This window comes from Rhinolophus sinicus, linkage group LG07 (assembly GCF_036562045.2).
Source record: "Rhinolophus sinicus isolate RSC01 linkage group LG07, ASM3656204v1, whole genome shotgun sequence".
NCBI lineage: Eukaryota > Metazoa > Chordata > Mammalia > Chiroptera > Rhinolophidae > Rhinolophus > Rhinolophus sinicus.
In genome coordinates this window covers 55,801,874-55,820,417 of record NC_133757.1, presented here as the reverse complement: position 1 = coordinate 55,820,417, position 18,544 = coordinate 55,801,874, and the positions used below count along the sequence as shown (strand labels likewise).

General features: G+C 40.6%; 1 protein-coding gene across 2 annotated transcripts; it reads left to right on the top strand.

The window, feature by feature from the left end:
* The first annotated feature begins 108 nt into the window (after positions 1-108).
* Positions 109-17,708, top strand: DYDC1 (DPY30 domain containing 1). Of its 2 annotated transcripts, XM_074339691.1 has the most exons (7): positions 109-239; positions 3,411-3,573; positions 4,031-4,132; positions 11,496-11,576; positions 14,625-14,678; positions 15,159-15,263; positions 17,625-17,708. In XM_074339691.1, the coding sequence occupies exons 2-7, from the start codon at positions 3,427-3,429 to the stop codon at positions 17,652-17,654; spliced, it is 519 nt and encodes a 172-aa protein (XP_074195792.1). In that variant the 5' UTR covers positions 109-239; positions 3,411-3,426; the 3' UTR covers positions 17,655-17,708. The 2 variants fall into 2 exon arrangements, with proteins under 2 accessions (XP_074195792.1, XP_019605036.2); XM_019749477.2 differs by lacking the exon at positions 14,625-14,678 and having other exon boundaries at positions 112-239.
* The last annotated feature ends 836 nt before the right edge of the window (positions 17,709-18,544 follow it).

Genomic DNA, 18,544 nt, shown 5'->3' with positions numbered 1-18,544 from the left:
TCTTTGCCGAGCGCCTCATTCCCACCCCAGGCAAGTGCGCTCGTTGCCTAGCGACGGGACGCGGCTCGCCGGTTGAGGGTAGGCGCGTGCGCCAGGCGTGCGTGTGAGAGCGCAGGCGCCTTTTGGGAGACCGGGTCTTAGGGGTTGGCTGGGGTCTGGCTGCGCAAGCGGTTTGGGCCGTTGGACCTTGGAGTGGTGTAGGGCTCAGGCGGTGCTCAGGCTCCCCGAGCCCAGCGAGGGTTAGTTCAGCGCCGGGGGCTCGGCAGGCGCCTCTGGGGCGGGCTCCCTCCTACTCCTCCTCCGCAGTGGGCGGCGTGGAGGGCGGGGGGAGGCGGGAACCCATCAGCCGACCGCGGGTAGGAAAGGGAACCCAAGCGCCCCGAATGGAGGATTGCCACATAAATTACCGGACGCCCAGTTAAATTTGCATTTCAGAGAACTAAGGCATAACTTTTTAGTACAAGTATAATATAATACAAAGTCGTTCGTTGTTTATCTGAAATGCAAATTTAACTGGGCATACTGTATTTTTATTTGCTGAATTTGGCCGCCCTACCTGGATCGCCCCCACTTTCCCACTAGGCTGGCTGGCTTTCTCCCAGGCATGTTCTTGTAACAACTTATCCGTGCTTGAGGCAGTTGTTTCTGTGGGAAGGGGCTTTCTTAAATGAAAAAAACAACAACAAAAAACGTTGCTTACAACACCTTCGTGAGATGGGTATTATCACCATTTCATGGACAGGAAACATGCCAACCGAGGTAATGAGCTGTCACCTGGGTCCCCCTCATAATACCATGCAGGGTCCATAGATCTGAGACGAACCCTGGATGAGGCCGTACCTTTAGGCCAGAGGTTTTTCACTTAGGGACCACGGTCCTCTTCCCATGCATTATCTTTCTGGAGGAGCAATAAGATAGCCTTTTTTTATCTTACGTTGACAGATGTCAATGTAGTTATTTTTGTCGTTAGAGTATATCCCATTGAAGAATATATTGTGTTCCAACCTCAGTTGTAATAATTCTTTTCTCTGTGTGGTTAAGACAACAATGCCAGCTTGATAGGGAATCAGGTTTTTTCCAGTTTTTAGAGTTTTGGTCTTTATGATTCCATTTATCTATACACACATACGAGGTTGGGCAATTAAATTCTTGAACTTGTTGCAATGATCTTGCTAACCTTTTTGGATATCAGAGGGATTATTCATTATGAATTTGTACCAACTGGATAAACGGTGAACCAAGTTTACTATTTGGAAGTGCTGAAAAGGGTGCGTGAAAAAAACAAAAACGACCTGAACTTTTCACCAACAATTCATGGCTGTTGCATCACGACAATGTACCAGCTCATATGGCACTGTCTGTGAGGGAGTTTTGAGCCAGTAAACAAATAACTGTATTGGAACACCCTCCTACTCACCTGATCTGGCCCCAATGACGTCTTTCTTTACCCGAAAATAAAGGAAATATTGAAAGGAAGACATTTTGATGACGTTCAGGACATCAAGGGTAATGTGAGGACAGCTCTGATGGCCATTCCAGAAAAACAGTTCCAAAATTGCTTTGAAGGGTGGTCTAGGCTCTGGTGTTGGTGCATAGCTTCCCAAGGGGAGTACTTCAAAGGTGACCGTCATGATATTCAGCAATGAGGTCTGTAGCACTTTTTCTAGGATGAGTTCGTGAACTTAATTGCCCGACCTTGTACATACATATTCCTTTCCCCACTGCTGTTGCTAGTACAAAAATGGCATACTATATACAATTTTTGCACCTTGCTTTTTTTCCCTCTTCATACTATGTCCTAGAGATCACTCTTTATTTTTCGAGGTCTTCCTCATTCTCTTTTATACCTTCACAGTCATCCATTGTGTTGCTGTACCTCATCAATCCCTTAATGATGAACATTTGGATGCTATTTCAGTATGGCTACTTCAGATTTTTGCAAGAAAGGATCCTAGAAGTGAGACTGATGGGTCAAAATTGATGTCATTTTCTAGATATTGTGTAATTCCTCTCTATAGGGATTATACTGTTTTATACTCTTAACCACCATAGTATGAGAGAGAGCAGTATTGGGGTCTACAGATGAATCTCAGGAGGTCATTTTTTAAAAATTGAAGTACAGTTGGAATACAATATTATGTTAATTTCAGGTGTATGATGTAGTGACTCAACATTTATATACCTTATAATGTGATCACCACACTAAGTCTAGTGCTCATTTGTCACCGTACAAAGTTATCACAGTATTATTGACTGTGTTTCCTTTCACCTTTTTCACCCATCCCCCCACTCCCCTCCCTCCTGGCAACCATCGGTTTGATCTCTTTATATGAGTGTTTTCGTTTTGTTTTGTTTTGTTTTTAGATTCCACATATAAGTAAAACCATATGGTTTTTGTCTTTCTGTCTGATTTATTTCAACTTATCATAATACCCTCTAGTCATTGTGTTTAAAATTTTCTCAGAATGTTAGGTGCGTTTGTCCAGGGAGAGGTCTAGACACACTGACATTCTACCCCCTATGATTGCTCATACCTGACATGCTAGGTACTCAGTGTACATATACTGTACTCAGTATATATATGCAGAAGAGTCTGGATTCCATAAGGGTAATTGGAGAATGATCAATTTTTTCAAAGCATCTGAGATACAGTGGTTGATTCATTTCATTCTTTGAAAAAAAGAAAGTCTGGTGTAAGGTTATTCCTGTCCATCTTCATAACTAACAGGCTGGCACATTACTGAGAGAGTGAAGTAATTCATTCACTTGCCAAGATGGAAAGCCAGCTGTGTCAGCCTTGTGATTAAAACACTCCTTGAGGAGCTAGAGGAGCTTGTCTTCTAGTGGGAGGACAGACGTGTGAATACACAAATAATCCTCAGCTGGGGTGACAAGTGCTGTGTGAGCGGCTTGGGGAAGGAGGGACTTGTTTGCATTGCCAGGGAAAGCTCAGGGAATGGGAGGTGATTTACATCTTGGAGGTGAGATACTTTCCAAGCTGAGAGATAGTGAGGCATCATTGTGTGCAAAATTCACAGAGATGGAAACATGCGGGGTGTGATCAGCAGAAGGGCAGGATGTGATACCCATTTTTCAGGTATGTTATGAGGATTAAGTGAGACAGGCGTTGCTTGGCATACAGTCTTCTCACAATAATGATTGTATTCCTTTTCTGACTCTTGGACTTGAGGCCCCTTCCGGATTTTGAAACTGTATTATTTGTAATGACTTCTGTGGAGCCTGTTTGGAAACCATTAGAAGTTTCCTGGGGCCAGCTTGCTTGTGCCATCCCTGATGGGAGCCCATGACTAGTGACAGGGTGTAATGATCTAGTAGCCTCACTGGACTCTACTTTTATGGTGCCTTAATTGAAAATTTCCTGCATTAATACAAAAACATTTATCTTTTAGAACTTAGGAGTTAGAAATGGAGTCAGCATATCTTCAAAAGCACCTTGGGGCTTGTCTAACTCAAGGTCTTGCAGAAGTAGCAAGAATTCGCCCAGTGGATCCAATAGAATATTTAGCATTGTGGCTTTACAAGTATAAGGAAAATGTGACCATGGAGAAACTGGTAAGTATGAATCTTCTTTTAGAAAATTAGAGTAAAATAATTGGTCCAATTTGTCTGCTTTTTAAAAAAAATTCAATGTTATTTCTTTCTGTTATAAAAATAGTATGTTTATTACACAAAAACGTGGACAACATGGAAAAGTAAAAAGAAGAAAATTCCCAAAGAAGACCTCTATTTAGATTTTTAGGTATTTCCTTTAGTCTTTTTTCTACAGATTTCGCTGTAGATTTTTTAAACATAATTATGATCATACTCAATGAATAATTTTAGTTCTGTGCTCTTTATTCAAATAAAGCACATATTTCCCCCAATTATTTATTATACAGTTTTCAAAGGGATAGGCTATAATTTGCTTAACCTTTTCCCCACTGTTGATGATTAAGATGCTTTCAAGATTGTTTTTACAAATGGTTTTATCTCTAATGAGTCATGTGATATTGTTTTTAAACAATACTAGAGAGAAAAAGAAATGGCGGACTTGGAGCGTGAAAGAGAACTTGCTCTGATGGAGCAGGAAATGATGGAGAGACTTAAAGCAGAGGAGCTCATGTTTCAGCAGGTGAGACAAGTAAGAGAGTGCAGAGGTGACTGGAATTAGCAGTATTAACCTCGGTGTGGTACCACCCAAATGTTGAAAAGCTCCCCATCTCTGGTTACTTAGGTATGGTTTCCTTATATTTTCATCTTTATGTATGTCTTCTCTGCTGTAGAAGCAGCAACAGTGAGGTAGGAGGAAAACCCAGAGAGAGTGCTCTCATGGAAGCCAAGGGGAGAGGGTGTCTCCGTGAGACCTCAGAGGTCAACCATATGTGTTGCTGGTTGAGTGAGAGCAGGACTTCAAAGTGCTCGTTCAAGGTCTTCGGTGACTTTGGTGGGAGCAGTATGGGTGGGGTGAGGTAGAGCAGGGGAGAGGGTGAGTTTAGGTCATACTTTCTAGGAGATTTTCAGGGAGGGAGTTTTTTGTTGTTGTTGTTGTTGTTTTTGGTTTTTAATTTTTATTGTGGAATATTGGGGAGCAGTGTGTTTTTCCAGGACCCACCAGTCGCATGGTGCAGCTCAGCTCCAAGTCCAGTCACAGGTTTCAATATTTAGTTGCAGGGGGCGCAGCACACCATCCCATGCGGGAATTGTTGTTGAGAGCTGGTGCTCTAACCAACTGAGCCATCCGGCTGCCCCTCCAAAAGCTCAGCAGCAGCTCATTGTCTTCAATCTAATTGTGGAGAGCACAGCTCACTGGCCCATGTGGGAATCGAACCGGCAACTCTGTTGTTAAGAGCTCGCTCTCTAACCAACTGATCCATCCAGCTGCCTCAGGAGTTTTTCGTTTTGTTTTGTTTTTTTGTTTAAGGAACAGAGTGGAGGGGGAGTGGTTGATGTTAAGAAATAGAGGGGATGATTTCTAGAGTCAGCTAAAAGGAAATTTTGTCTGGAACATAGTTCGAGCAGGTAGAAGGGCACATCTTTGATTCAAGGAAAGAGGAGAGGATGGCATAGGTACATGTGGGTGTATAGGTTTTTGTGGCACAAAGCTGAAAGTGGTTCTTGTGTGACTGTTTCTTCTTTATGAATGAAGTAGGGACCACAATCATCTTCCAAGAATGAGGTGAGGTAGGAGGTGTGTGGAGAGTGGTGAAGGTTTGAAATGGTGGCTTTGGGGAATGGTAGAGAGTTGACCAGGGAAACAGCATTACTTGGTTGGTAGCATTGAGTACCCAGATGTAGTTGGAGACCAAGCATTTACAATGTTGCCATCTGATTTGGTTTTGTGATTATGTGATTTTTCTCCACTTAGGCCTGGGTATCTGAGTAAAGAAGTGTCAGAGGCAGACCCTTTGACTGAAGTAGGTTTTGGGTAGCAGGATTGGGGAGCTGAAGATGTTGGTAAGAGTTGGGGGGATGGGTCATGGAGGATAAACTTGATAGGGGAAAGTTCCAGAGGGTTTCTGGACCAATTTAATTTATGGAGATTTTCTGAACTAAAGTTAAGTCACCCATGTAGTTCTACCATGTAGAACTTAACTCTAGCATCTTGACTCAAGTCTACACATTTAAAAAAGGGAAAGAAGTCAATTATTTGGGTGTGTGGATAAAAAGTTAAATATCGACACGGCAAATAACTTCTCTACCTGTCTCTATCCATCCTTGATACTGGGGTAGAACATTTAGATGGATGTGACTGTTGAAAACTTTATTGCTTCTGAATCTTCATTTTTCAGTCATTTGACTTATTCTTAAAGGAAAGTTGCAAAGTGTTGAGGTGGGTGTGAAACAGTCACCCCAGCAAGTGTCTGCTGCAGGAGCCCCAACTTTGAGTGAGGGTCTGCCCTTCCTCTTACAGCTCCTATGGCTCGTGTCTGTCCCTGTCTGTCAGAGTCAACGGAACTTCTCAGCAGTTCTCCTTCCCCAAGACAATTACACCACAAATGTGGAGATACTTAACCTTCTTGGACTCATCTACTTGACCTTACTTAGATAAAATTTGGCAATATTAGAAACAAAACATTTATCTAGCTGTATCATCCTGGCCAGTGAAGCAATCCACTATGCATCGAACTCTATTGAGAAGTTCGTAATGATATGATGTAATGATATTCTGCAACAGACTTTATGACCAGTTAAAGAGTGGATTGGTGGGCAGAAATAGAGAGAAGGAGAAGGAATATATGGAGAGATGGACCAACCGATAGGAGCGTAAGAGAGAATGAGGCTGAGATGAAGAGAGGCAGAGAGGCCTCTCCGTGACCCCTGAGTCAAGTGAGCTGGGGGTTCAGGACTCTGGTCACTGCAAAAGCAGGTATTCTCATACAAATTACTTGAACCGCCTTTAAATTTTAGGCAGTCTCCAGCAAGCCCAGGGCCTTGTGAACAGGGTAGTACTTTTAGTTTTATTGCTGTTTTCTACAGAAGAGCTTATGGAAATAGAAGCTTTTTTGTTTGTTTATTTATTTGAATATCTTTCTAATGATTTTATTTCCTTTAAGTGAAGAAAGGAATTGAGTTTTGAAAATTTCCCAAAAATGTTAAGAAACAGGTATGTTGACCAATGTGGTTGGTATTTAACAACTGCACTTTGCATTATTGTTGAGAGAGTAGTTATTTCACTTCCTCTACCATTGTCTGAAAATTGATTGATGTTTCTACATTTCATCTACCTACCCGATCACTTTTATCTTAGTGGGGATAATATAGAAATACGAAGGAATTGCCTTTAACAACCCTTTGTGAATCAATATTAATCACTATTATCTCTTTATTTGTAAAAATGTGTTATTTTTTAATTTTATTTTTTAAGATTTTATTGGGGGAGGGGAACAGGATGTTATTGGGGAACAGTGTGTACTTCCAGGCCTTTTTTCCAAGTCAAGTTGTTGTCCTGTCAATCTTAGTTGTGGAGGGTGCCGCTCAGCTTCAAGTTGTTGTCCTTTCAGTCTTAGTTGTGGAGGGCGCAGCTCAGCACCAGGTCTAGTTCCCGTTTCTAGTTGCAGGGGGCGCAGCCCACCATCCCTTGCGGGACTCGAGGAATTGAACTGGCAACCTTGTGGTTGAGAGCCCATGCTCCAACCAACTGAGCCATCTGGGAGGCAGCTCAGCTCAAGGTACCCTGTTCAATCTTAGTTGCAGGTGGTGGAGACCACCATCCCTTGCAGGACTCAAGGAGTTGAACCGACAACCTTGTGGTTGAGAGCCCACTGGCCCATGTGGGAATCGAACCGTCAACCCTGTTACTCAGAGCTTGCGCTCTAACCAACTGAGTAACCCAGCCGCCCCAAAATGTGTTACTTTTAAAAATGTGGGCTGGCCGATAGCTCAGGCGGTTGGAGCTCAGTGCTCCTAACTCCGAAGGCTGCCAGTTCGATTCCCACATGGGCCAGTGGGCTCTCAACCACAAGGTTGCCAGTTCGATTCCTCGAGACCCGCAAGGGATGGTAGGCAGCGCTCCCTGCAACTAAGATTGAACACGGCACCTTGAACTGAGCTGCCGCTGAGCTCCTGGATGGCTCAGTTGGTTGGAGCACGTCCTCTCAACCTCAAGGTTGTCAGTTCGATTCCTCGAGTCCCACAAGGGATGGTGGGCAGCCTGCGCTCCCTGCAACTAAGATTGAACACAGCACCTTGAACTGAGCTGCCACTGAGCTCCTGGATGGCTCAGTTGGTTTGAGCGTGTCCTCTCAACCTCAAGGTTGCCGGTTCGACCTCCAGCAAGGGATGGTGGGCTGCACCCCCTGCAACTAGCAATGGCAACTGGACCTGGAGCTGAGCTGCGCCCTCCACAACTAAGATTGAAAGGACAACAACTTGACTTGGAAAAAAGTCCTGGAAATACACACTGTTCCCCAATAAAGTCCTGTTCCCCTTCCCTAATAAAATCTTTTAAAAAATAAATAAATAAAATTAAAAATGTATTTTAAAAATGTAGTTTTAAAATGCTCTTAATGGGATGAGTCTATTAGCTTGTTTATGGTGTGGCACTGGATTGATGGTAAGAAATTATTTTCTAGCTTAGGGGTTGGCAAACTCTTTCTGCAAAGGTAGATATTATAGAGGCAAAATTGAGGATATGGTATAGGTATTACGGTAGATATAGCATGTAGATATAACAAGAGAGAAAACAAATTTCCACAAATGTTTTGTTGGTGAAATAAATAATAAGAATTGAATAATTTTATTTATTTTTCGTAATACAGGCTCACTTACTGAGAAGAATTAAATTCTTTTTTTTTAAAGATAAGTTTTCACTTAGTTGGAGTTCAAAGTGAATGTTCCCTACCATCAAAATTGATTGAAAATGTTTGTCTGTTAATGCTGATCTGAAATGAGATTTTATGTTTCATCTTTGAAAGCATCTTTTCACATATAGGTGCTGCCAAGTATTGATATGAGTCCTTGTGCATATAAGTTTGGGCATATTCATCTCTTGGAAGGCATTTGTAGAATTCTGTTAGATTTTTCTCTTGATATTTGCCTTATAGCATCTCATTACTTTGTAGATGAATCAATTCCAATTGAAGGTTTATACAAGTTTCTCAATTACATAGTTAAGTGGATTTTGAAATACGGAAATTTCCTTTGCACTTACATTGAGGCCTAAAACACTCTGGAACTATAAGCTTGAAGACAGATCTACTACAAATTTGTATGGCAAAGGAGATCAAGTTTCTTGTTTGAGTTTTTGATAGCACTGCAAGTGTATAAAGCAGCTTGATTTTGTGATTCAAGCAACATTAATTGTTGTTGAAATGATTTTCCTGCAGTTTAAGTTTTACATATACCTGCTGTTTTGCCTTATAATTTTAGGTTGAATTGATTAAAAAAGCATTGTTAAGTCTGCAACAAAAGCTAATTTCCAAAGCCATTTAATGTTTGATGGTAGTGGTTGAGAATGGTTCTTCTCAGTAAGAAAGATTTGTCTTGACCCTGCGCTCAAAAATTCACAATAAAACATCACCACTGTTAAGCCACGAAACTGCTGTGGTTAGTGCAAGTCAGGATTTATTCCGCTTCTATTTTTGAGCAAAATTGACAGAATGATGGTTAACTTCATAAGAGTGAATGAAGGACAATACTGGTTCAATAATACATGATCGATTCAAGTGTTTTCTGCAGAGTAACTGCTGTCAAATAATACAGTGAATAGGCTTTAAACACTGTATTTTCATAAGCTTCGTAAATTTGTCCAACTAAGCCTTTTTCTGTTCCACGCATATTTTTATCAGCATTATGTGTAACACATCTTAGCAGATTTCACTTCTGGTTGTACTGAATTAGTGTTTCTCAAATTCTTTGAAAATATTTTTGCCTGTAGTTGTCCCATGAAGAAGACTATTCATAGAGGCTGATTTTTCAGCCACTTCGAACTCAGCATTGACTCCTTGAATAAACAATAACTGAGCAATGTTGGGAATATTTGTCTACTCATCAAGAGACAAGGAAACCACTCAGAATAGTTTGCCTTGTATTTAATTGACTATTGATGTTGCTCCCAGTTTAATCAATTCTTGGAGCAACTGTTCTTCCCCAAAGGCTGATAATCTTAAATAAGCTTATTTTTTTTTCTGGACACTGAAATTAAACAGGTTTTAATTAAATCACCATTGGAAAATATGTTTCTTTGCTTTACTAACAAATGAGCCATTTGGAAACTTGACTTTTGTTGCAGTCTCATTTTCATTTTTAATTTTTGTGAAGAAATTCTGCTGTGATGGAATAATTCTTGTTTTACTTTTGTTTGTTTTTTTTATTTTATTAAATTTATTGGGGTGACAATTGTTAGTAAAATTACATAGATTTCAGGTGTACAATTCTGTATTACATCATCTATAAATCCCATTGTGTGTTCATCACCCAGAGTCAGTTCTCCTTCCATCACCATATATTTGATCCCCCTTACCCTCATCTCCCACCCCCCACCCCCCACCCCCCTTACCCTCTGGTAACCACTAAACTATTGTCTGTGTCTATGAGTTTCTGTTTCTCATTTGTTTGTCTTGTTCTTTTGTTGTTTTTGGTTTATATACCACCCGTTATGGAAGGCAGTGTGGAGGTTCCCAAAAAATTACGAATAGAATTGCCATATAACCCAGCAATCCCTCTCCTGGGTATCTACCCAAAAAATCTGAAAACATTTATAGATAAAGACACGTGTGCTCCAATGTTCATTGCAGCTTTGTTTACGGTGGCCAAGACATGGAAACAACCAAAATGTCCTTCGATAGATGAATGGATAAAGAAGTTGTGGTATATATACACAATGGAATACTATTCGGCGGTAAGAAAAGATGAAATAGGAACATTTGTGACAACATGGATGGATCTTGAGAGTGTAATGCTGAGCGAAATAAGTCAGACAGAAAAAGCAGAGAACCATGTGATGTCACTGATATGTGGTATATAAACCAAAAACATTTTTTTTTTTAAATATCTCTGACCGTTGCTTTCATGTGAGTTGAGAATATTGTGATGAGTTCTTAGTCTGGTAATATTGATATTTATTGTATTCTTTTAGTACAGTGTCACTGCTGAATAAACACCATACTTTGCCATTTAATTTGATAATTAAATAATCCATTCTCCACTGTGTCTTAAAAGGCCACCTTCAAAATCCACTTCTTGTTTTGACATGTTGGGTATGCACTGATTAAAAAAAATGAAAAAAAGTGCCATAGTATAGTGATACTGGGGTGCTCCAAAACTGTTGTAACCATTGCACTGTGGTTGGTGGGGTGCTGAGCAGGGGTGCAAAGTGATGCGAGTGCCACCTATGGTCTCTGTCGCAACTACTCAACTGTGCTGTAGTGCAAAAGCCATCAAGCAATAAAACTTTCTTTATAGACACTAAAATTTGAATTTCACATAATTTTCATTATTATTATTCTATCATATTTTTCAATGCTTTAAAAATGTGAAAACTGTCCTTAGCTTGGAGGCTGTACAAAAACAGGAGTTGGGTCAGATTTGGCCCACAGAATTTAGTTTGCTGACCCCTATGCTAGTGTGGCATATTTGTTGAGTTGGGACCAAATATATTGTTGATTATCTATGGTTTCAGATAATATACTTAGGGTTTTCTCATCCACTCTCTGTAACCAAAGTTTGGCCTGGTTTGACCCATCTATGCTTAAGAGAGATTTTATCTGAAAAAAAAAAAAGACCATTTGTTGCTTCAAGAACAGAGAAAATGACTTGATTTTGTACAAATCGTGCTTTTCTACAATTGGCAATTAAGGAAGCTTCCTTTCTTAGTTTATACTTCAGGAAATATTGTAAAAGCTAAAGTATTAGGTGTCTGTGATCATTGATTTTTGTAAGTTTCTGAAATTAAGGTGAGTGTAAACTTAATTATCCTGGGACATTTCAGAGTGATAGAGTTAATTCCTTGCGATTGATCTGACTCTAACATGACTTATTTATTTCTGAATGTTCAGCAACAGCTGGAGTTGGAAATGCAAGAAAAAGAGAGACAGAGACTAGAAGAATTACAGAGAGCTCAAGAACTTTTGGAAAAGGTAATTTGAAGTTTTATAAATGCCTACTTTTTCTAGCTGTTGTATCATGGGATTCATAGTCTAAAGACCTGCCACATGTTAGCTGTGTGACTTAAACAAGTCTTAGAACCTTTTTTAGTCTCAGTTTACCTTTATAAAAATAGGGATAACAGTATAGTGGGTTTTTTTTGGGTTTTTTTTTTAGATTTTTTTTATTGGGGAAGGGGAACAGGACTTTATTGGGGAACAGTGTGTGCTTCCAGGACTTTTTTCCAAGTCAAGTTGTTGTCCTGTCAATCTCAGTTGTGGAGGGTTCTGGTTCAGCTTCAAGTTGTTGTCCTTCCAGTCTTAGTTGTGGAGGGTGCAGCTCAGCTCCAAGTCTAGTTGCCGTTGCTAGTTGCAGGGGGTACAGCCCACCATCCCTTGCGGGAGTCGAACCGGCAACCTTGTGGTTGAGAGGACACACTCCAACCAACTGAGTCATCCGGGAGCTCAGCGGCAGCTCAGCTCAAAGTGTTCGATCTTAGTTGCAGGGGGCAGAGCCCACCATCACTTGCGGGACTCGAGGAATTGAACTGGCAACCTTGTGGTTGAGAGCCCACTGGCCCATGTGGGAATCGAACCAGCAGCCTTCGGAGTTAGAATTGAACTGGCAACCTTGTGGTTGAGAGCCCACTGGCCCATGTGGGAATCGAACCGGCAGCCTTCGGAGTTAGGAGCACGGAGCTCTAACCGCCTGAGCCACCGGGCCGGCCCAACAGTATAGTGTTGTTAGCAATATCTCACTGGGTTGTTATAAGGATCAAATAAGATCGTGTATGTGAAACTGCTTTGTGAACAGGAAAGTTCTCTGGTGGTGATATTATCAACATTTTAGTTAAGTGGTAACTGTTCCTAATTCTGGTGGTTGATGTTGAGGGTTAAGTTCTTTGTAATGTTGGGGGTATTCTGATCTCTGCAAGAGTCGTGCGTCTCTTTTCTTCATGTTAGATGTATTCTCAACAATAATTTACATTTTAAAATATGTTATTAATAGAGATTTTTCATGTCTTTCATTAAATAAACTATGCAGTGACTTAAATCAAAAAGTCCATCTCCATTGACTGTGTCTGTATAATGTCAAGCGTCCAGGTATCGAAAATGTGTATGTCACACAGACCAACTTCTGGACGTCTGAGCTATACTTTTTAACCGGATATTTCATATAGTATGTTTATAGCCAGACCTGTTACGTAAATGTTACTCCTCTATTTATTCCATACTTAAAAATAAAAAGAGAAACAGGTTTTATAGAATATATTTATTAGCGGCTTAGATGAGAGTATCATTATATAAAGCAATTTTTAAAACATTGGAAGGGTGAATTGAATAAAAAAGATGAGATTTTTGAAAAGGATAAATTCAAAGCTCTATACATAGTTTTAAAAAAATACAGATGCTGATGCTATCTTAGTCTGAGTGTGGTGGGGCACGTGGATCTACATGCATACACAATACAAATCCGCATAAAGACATACCCCCTTTCTCTTCAGTTAAGATTCAGTGATCAAAAATGAAAGAAAAACCAGAATGTATCAAGAAGACAGTGATTAAAATTATTAGAGAATTGGAAGTACTTTTTATCAAGATGCCCTGATAGCTGTGTTTGAATGTTTGAAAGTCTATGATTTATAGGAGGGATTGGACTCTGTTTTGTGGCTCCATGAAGGTTATACTCTTGTTATTTGCTATCTGCCGGCATCATCAGACTGTGTGACCAGAGCCACAGTAACTACAATAATCCATATTCCTGCTGCCTATCACCCCTCACCTCTCTCCTGCAAAGTACCCCCGTCTTACCCTGTGCTCAGAGGTGAGTCCATGTATGTCCTTTTGCCCTGGCCTTCTTGTAGCTGCAGAGACACAACTTAAACTATCATTTGCCAAAGGAAATTTCTTGGAAGTATCCTGGTTTGAAGAAAGTGTTTTATAACTAAACTGTGAAGGGCTCTGGTACAATTGGGCCTTCCAGACCTTTGGGGGCAAGAGAATCAAATACCACCAGGGCTCTCACCTCTGCTGTTCTCTGGCCCTTAGTTTCACTCTCTGTCACCATGGCATGGTTTGCTGCATATGGGTTAGGGACATGGTTCTTCATGGCTCCTGGGTCTTGTAATGTTGTGGTTCCTACCATCTGAGGGGAGTGGATTCCTTTTTTTGGTTTCAGTTGAGTGAAGCATCTTGAGGAAGGATTCTGACTGGGTTAGTTTGTGTCAAGTATCTATCCGGTGGGTGAGGGAGAGGGTCCTATGAGAACAGCGACATCCCCACTATGGCCATGTGGTGGTGGGCTAAGATGTTACAGGAGAATGGAATGGTCTTGAGAAAACAGTACCACATATGTCCCCTATAATTAGGGTGACTGCATATATGGTCACAAGATCACTCATCTTGGAACAGCCAAAATGAATCAGCTCAGAATCAGTGAGGTCACCCTGCTGCCTTAGGATGAAAAGGTAGAGGCTGTAGCAAGGTTTGGTTGGTTAGAAGGATGTTTTCACAGTCAGAACAAGGCCTCCCATGTTTTCAGAGTACTATCGAGGGCATTGCTTGGGTACTATGAGAAGATTCATGCATTGGCTTGTGACTTGGGCCAGATAAGTTTCTTCAGAAATATTTACGTCTTTCTTGCTATCTATAAACTTCTACTTAACTGCAAGATCTCTTTAAAACCTCTCCTTTAAGCATTCATTGAAAATTTTATTTTGTCACTTTTTACATTTGCTAATAACTTGGCTTGAGGTTTGATGTTTAATAAGCCCCTTTCATTTTTCAAAAAGTTGTATTTAATTGTAAACAAAACATGGTTGTCTTCTGTTAGTATAGACTGTGATCTGCAGTTGATGTTGTTTTTTATCTGCAGTTTTATATTATTTGGATTCAGATTATCACTCCTTCAAGAGTGATAACATTTTCACTGTTAAATTGATTATAGATAGCATTATGTAAAAATAAAGATGCTTGAAAATTAAACAAAATTAAGAGGCAAAGTATATTCAATGCATTTTTCTTTATTTTTATATATTGTAGATGAGAATGAATATGGAAAATACAGCTATGAGTGAAGATACTTCATATTTAGATGTGAGAAGAAAAAGTTATTCTACGTTATGTGAAATAAATGAGTATCCTGGAATATAGAGCTTAATTTTGATACATTAGTAGCTAAATTTTTAATAAGGAGATTATCAAAATTGAAAGGCTAAATATATATTCTGGTAATAACAAGCCACAAACATGATGTGCTTTAAAAAGCAAAATCTCAAAGTGGATAAAAATCAGATATTCAGTTTGTGTTTGTATCTTTAAAACCAGAATGTTGTGAGATATTGACCACCTGATTACGTACAATGATATATTTTAAATTTCTGAATGTATTTTTTTAGCAAGTTTTAGCATTTATTCCTAGAATTCTCTTGCCATTAACAGATATTGGTTCATTCCTTTAATTAACAATGTTGAATTTTGATGTTGTAATTCAGAAGTTTCTTATCAAAACTAAAAGAAAATTAATGTTGTAATTTTGAAATCATTTAAAAGTAAAAATGATTTTTCCAATTGTAGGATGCAGCAGCAGACTCAGGCAAGACACTCGCTGAAATCAGTGACCGATACGGGGCACCTAACCTGAGCAGAGTGGAAGAGGTTGACGAATCAATACTATCGGATGTAAGTGTCTTTAGAGAGTGTTTTGTGAAAACCAGGTTTTTTACTTCAGGAAAGCCTAGTGCATACGAGGCCTGGGTTGTCTGGCAAATGGGCCTTTTGTTTCATAGAAAGCAAACTGGTTCCCTTGGCCCTCTGCCCTTCTGTGAATGTGTGCAGCTGGCCACACGGCGAGGGCAGGCACATGTCTGGCTCCTCACAAATGTGTCAGCACTCGTGGGAAAGGAGCTTGGGAGCTCATGCTGATGTAGCAGTGTGCCCTCTTGTGCAGAGGGTGATAGATATATTTTGGAGTTAGGCTTTGAAATTGTCAAAATATGTATTTACAATCATTTGGTGAAACACATAATATTTCATAATATTTCAATCATTTGGTGAAACACATAAATTTTCAATTTGGTTCTTAGTAGCAAACCCTTGAACCAGATAAGTGTCTTAATCAAAGTGCATGCTTTTACAGTATATACGTATATTTGCTTATTTAATAAACATACAGTGTTTTCTACATGCCAGGCACTGTGCCCGATCCTGTGGTGCATAAAACAGATAGTTAAAATTTGACCTTGGCTAGGGGAGAAACAGATCATTGGACAAGCGATTAATAGTTACTGTTAGAGTGATCAGGGAATTTATTGTCCACACCAGTATGCTTGGAGAGTGAGAGGAGGAGCTTGGGTAAGCAAGCAGATCAGCAGGCATAAGCAGGACTGTCCTGGCAGACAGGTGCCTTTAGGCACTTAGTCAGTGTGCACTGGCAGGTGGGACAGCCAGCCCAGTTGAGGAACCTAGGTCAGGGAGGGCTTCCGGAAGGAAGTCAGGTACTTGTCATTCATTGGTGGGCCGGGGGCCTGAGAACACAGCAAGTATGAAGACTCAGAGAGTGTAAAGCAGTCAGGGATGAGAATAGGCGGGGAGAAGGTAGGGGCCAGTCCATGAAACGACTTGTAATCTGTGCTCAGACATTTAGATTTTATTCTAAAGGCAGTGGAGGCCGATATGATCAGAACTGTATTTTGGAAAGACCATCTGGCTACAGCATATAGAAGAGAGTGGAGTGACAGATTTGAGCAGACTGTTAGGAGGCCATTGTAGGAATCTAGACAGGATAACATTGATGACCTGAAGTCAAAAAATGATGTTTTAAAAGCTGTTCAGGAAGTGGAGCTGGGTGCTAATCAGTCAGTGGGTACATTTTTACTGAATGTCTTGGTATTATGTTTTGGTAATATACAGGGTGCTAGAAAATACCAGTGAGCAAAACAGATTGGGTCCCTGCCCTTTGGGGCCATAGGCTCCCATAGGAAAGGTGCTCTGAGAGGACAGAGCAGGGAAACCTGACCTTGCCTGTATGAGTCTTCCTGAGGAAGTAAAGTTTAAAGAATCAGCCTGAGATAAGCCCAGCAGATGGAGAGAGCAAGATGCTTTCAAGAAACTGAAATAGTCCAGTATTATGGGTGGGTTGTATGGAGCTAGGGGAATAGTGTGGTTCGCAGCTGGAGAAGTGGATAAACCCAGATCACACTGGGTTCTCTACGTCCTGTTAGGGGTTTTGGACTTCAGTGCAGTGGGAGTGAGTCATTGAGAGGGTTTATGTAACGATTAAATGTGCGTTTTTAGAAAGTGGAGATTGGATTTGAGAGGGTAGGAGTGGAAACAGGGGACTTAGGAGGTTATTACAGTCATCCAGAGGCAAAATGACCAGAGTGCACACAGCAGAGATGGGGGCGCTAAGTGGATTCCGCTGACTGGGAGGGTAAGGGAGAGAAAGAAATCAAGGCTGATGCCTAGATTTCCGCCTTGGGCAACTGGACTCTACCATTTTTGGTGCTTTACCAATTGTTGAGGAACAATAAGAGAAAGTAGGTTTTATGAAAACGATGGCTTCAGTTGTAGACATGTTGAGTTTCAGATGACTCTGAGATATGCTGGTGAGAATGGCCAAGGTCCAGTTGATATATATGGGTCTGGAGGGTAGAGAGAAGTCCCGCACGCATGGGCATATACGCTAAGCAAAGCCAGGAGAGTGAGGAAGGTGCCTGGAGCGCTGCAGAATGAAGGAGGGGGCTCAGGGTGAAGCCATTAGACAATCCAACGTTTAAGGGTATAGGAAGAGGACCCCTGCAAGAAGGATAAGGACATCAATAAAGGATCGACAGGGAAGTGGAAGAAAGGAGGGCCATAAATACACTGAGAACATAGTTATGACTTGGTTGAATTTGGATTTTATTTGAAATAATTTGAAATAATAAAAAAGCTTCATTTACATAATCACATAGAAATCACCTAAACTCTCTTTTCTTCAGCTTGTACGTTTTCACAGTTCTAATTGTATTAAAGCACATTTACTTTTTATTTTGCTTTTAGGTTGCGTTAAACATAGATCAAGACTTGTAGGATCATCCAACCTAAGAGCAATAAACTTTTCTGATTGTTTCAAGTTTCAAACTATGAAGTCCCCAATTGTATTTTTTTCTTCCAAACTTAAACTCTTTTTCCCCTCTAAGACAGTTTTATAAATGGGCTTCCAGGGTGGCCTTAAGATACTGTTTTGGGCCCTAGTGCAACTGATTATTCGTAGATTCCATTGGGAGAACAGAAGCGAGAGTTTCCCAAAGCAACCACAAGGGGCAAACCTGAGACAAACTGAAAAGAATGTGTGTGTCTAAGTGCGAACAAGCGTGCCTGAGATGAAAGTGACTGTCTGTGAAAAGTGGAAGACACTGTCACCGTGCAGGGCTTAAGAATATTCAACGTGCTTTAGATATGGCATTTCTTCCTGGGAGTGAACGGCAAAGGTTTCCCCAGTTTGCTGGGAAGTGATCTTTCGTAGTATCACTTAGTCCAGGATAATCAATGGGGCTGGAATGGGTAAGGACACAGACTCATCATTTCCTCTGGAGCAGTCAGTGGGCAAAAGTACTGTGCTGCCCTTGGCGGGAAATCACACTGGGTACAGGCCACGCAGGTGCTGCCTTGAATGGACACTGGGTGGTCTGTGGACCCTGCACTTTTAGCCCCTGGGAAGTTTCAGGTCTAGCCTTGAACTTCTGGGAGAACTTCACTTCCTTTATAAAATTCTCCCAAATCTATATTAGGAGTCTTTTCTGTTCTTTAGGGAAGGGTATAGGCAGGGAAACATAAATGCCAGGAAGAGGCTCCTTTAAAATAAATGCTGTGTTTGGTTATAAACATACCTTTCCTGAGGCAAGAGAACAGAACAGCCTAGTTGCTTAAATGGAAAGACAAAAGGGGGAAAAACATAATGGGAAAAATATTGGTTTCAT

What these genes read in the sequence shown, in the direction of transcription:
- DYDC1 (XM_074339691.1), top strand. Translation starts at nt 3,427, where the DNA reads ATGGAGTCAGCATATCTTCAAAAGCACCTTGGGGCTTGTCTAACTCAA. An exon ending in CTCAAGAACTTTTGGAAAAG is followed by an intron (nt 11,577 to 14,624) that starts GTAATTTGAAGT and finishes TATATATTGTAG; the next exon opens with ATGAGAATGAATATGGAAAA. An exon ending in ACGAATCAATACTATCGGAT is followed by an intron (nt 15,264 to 17,624) that starts GTAAGTGTCTTT and finishes TTTTGCTTTTAG; the next exon opens with GTTGCGTTAAACATAGATCA.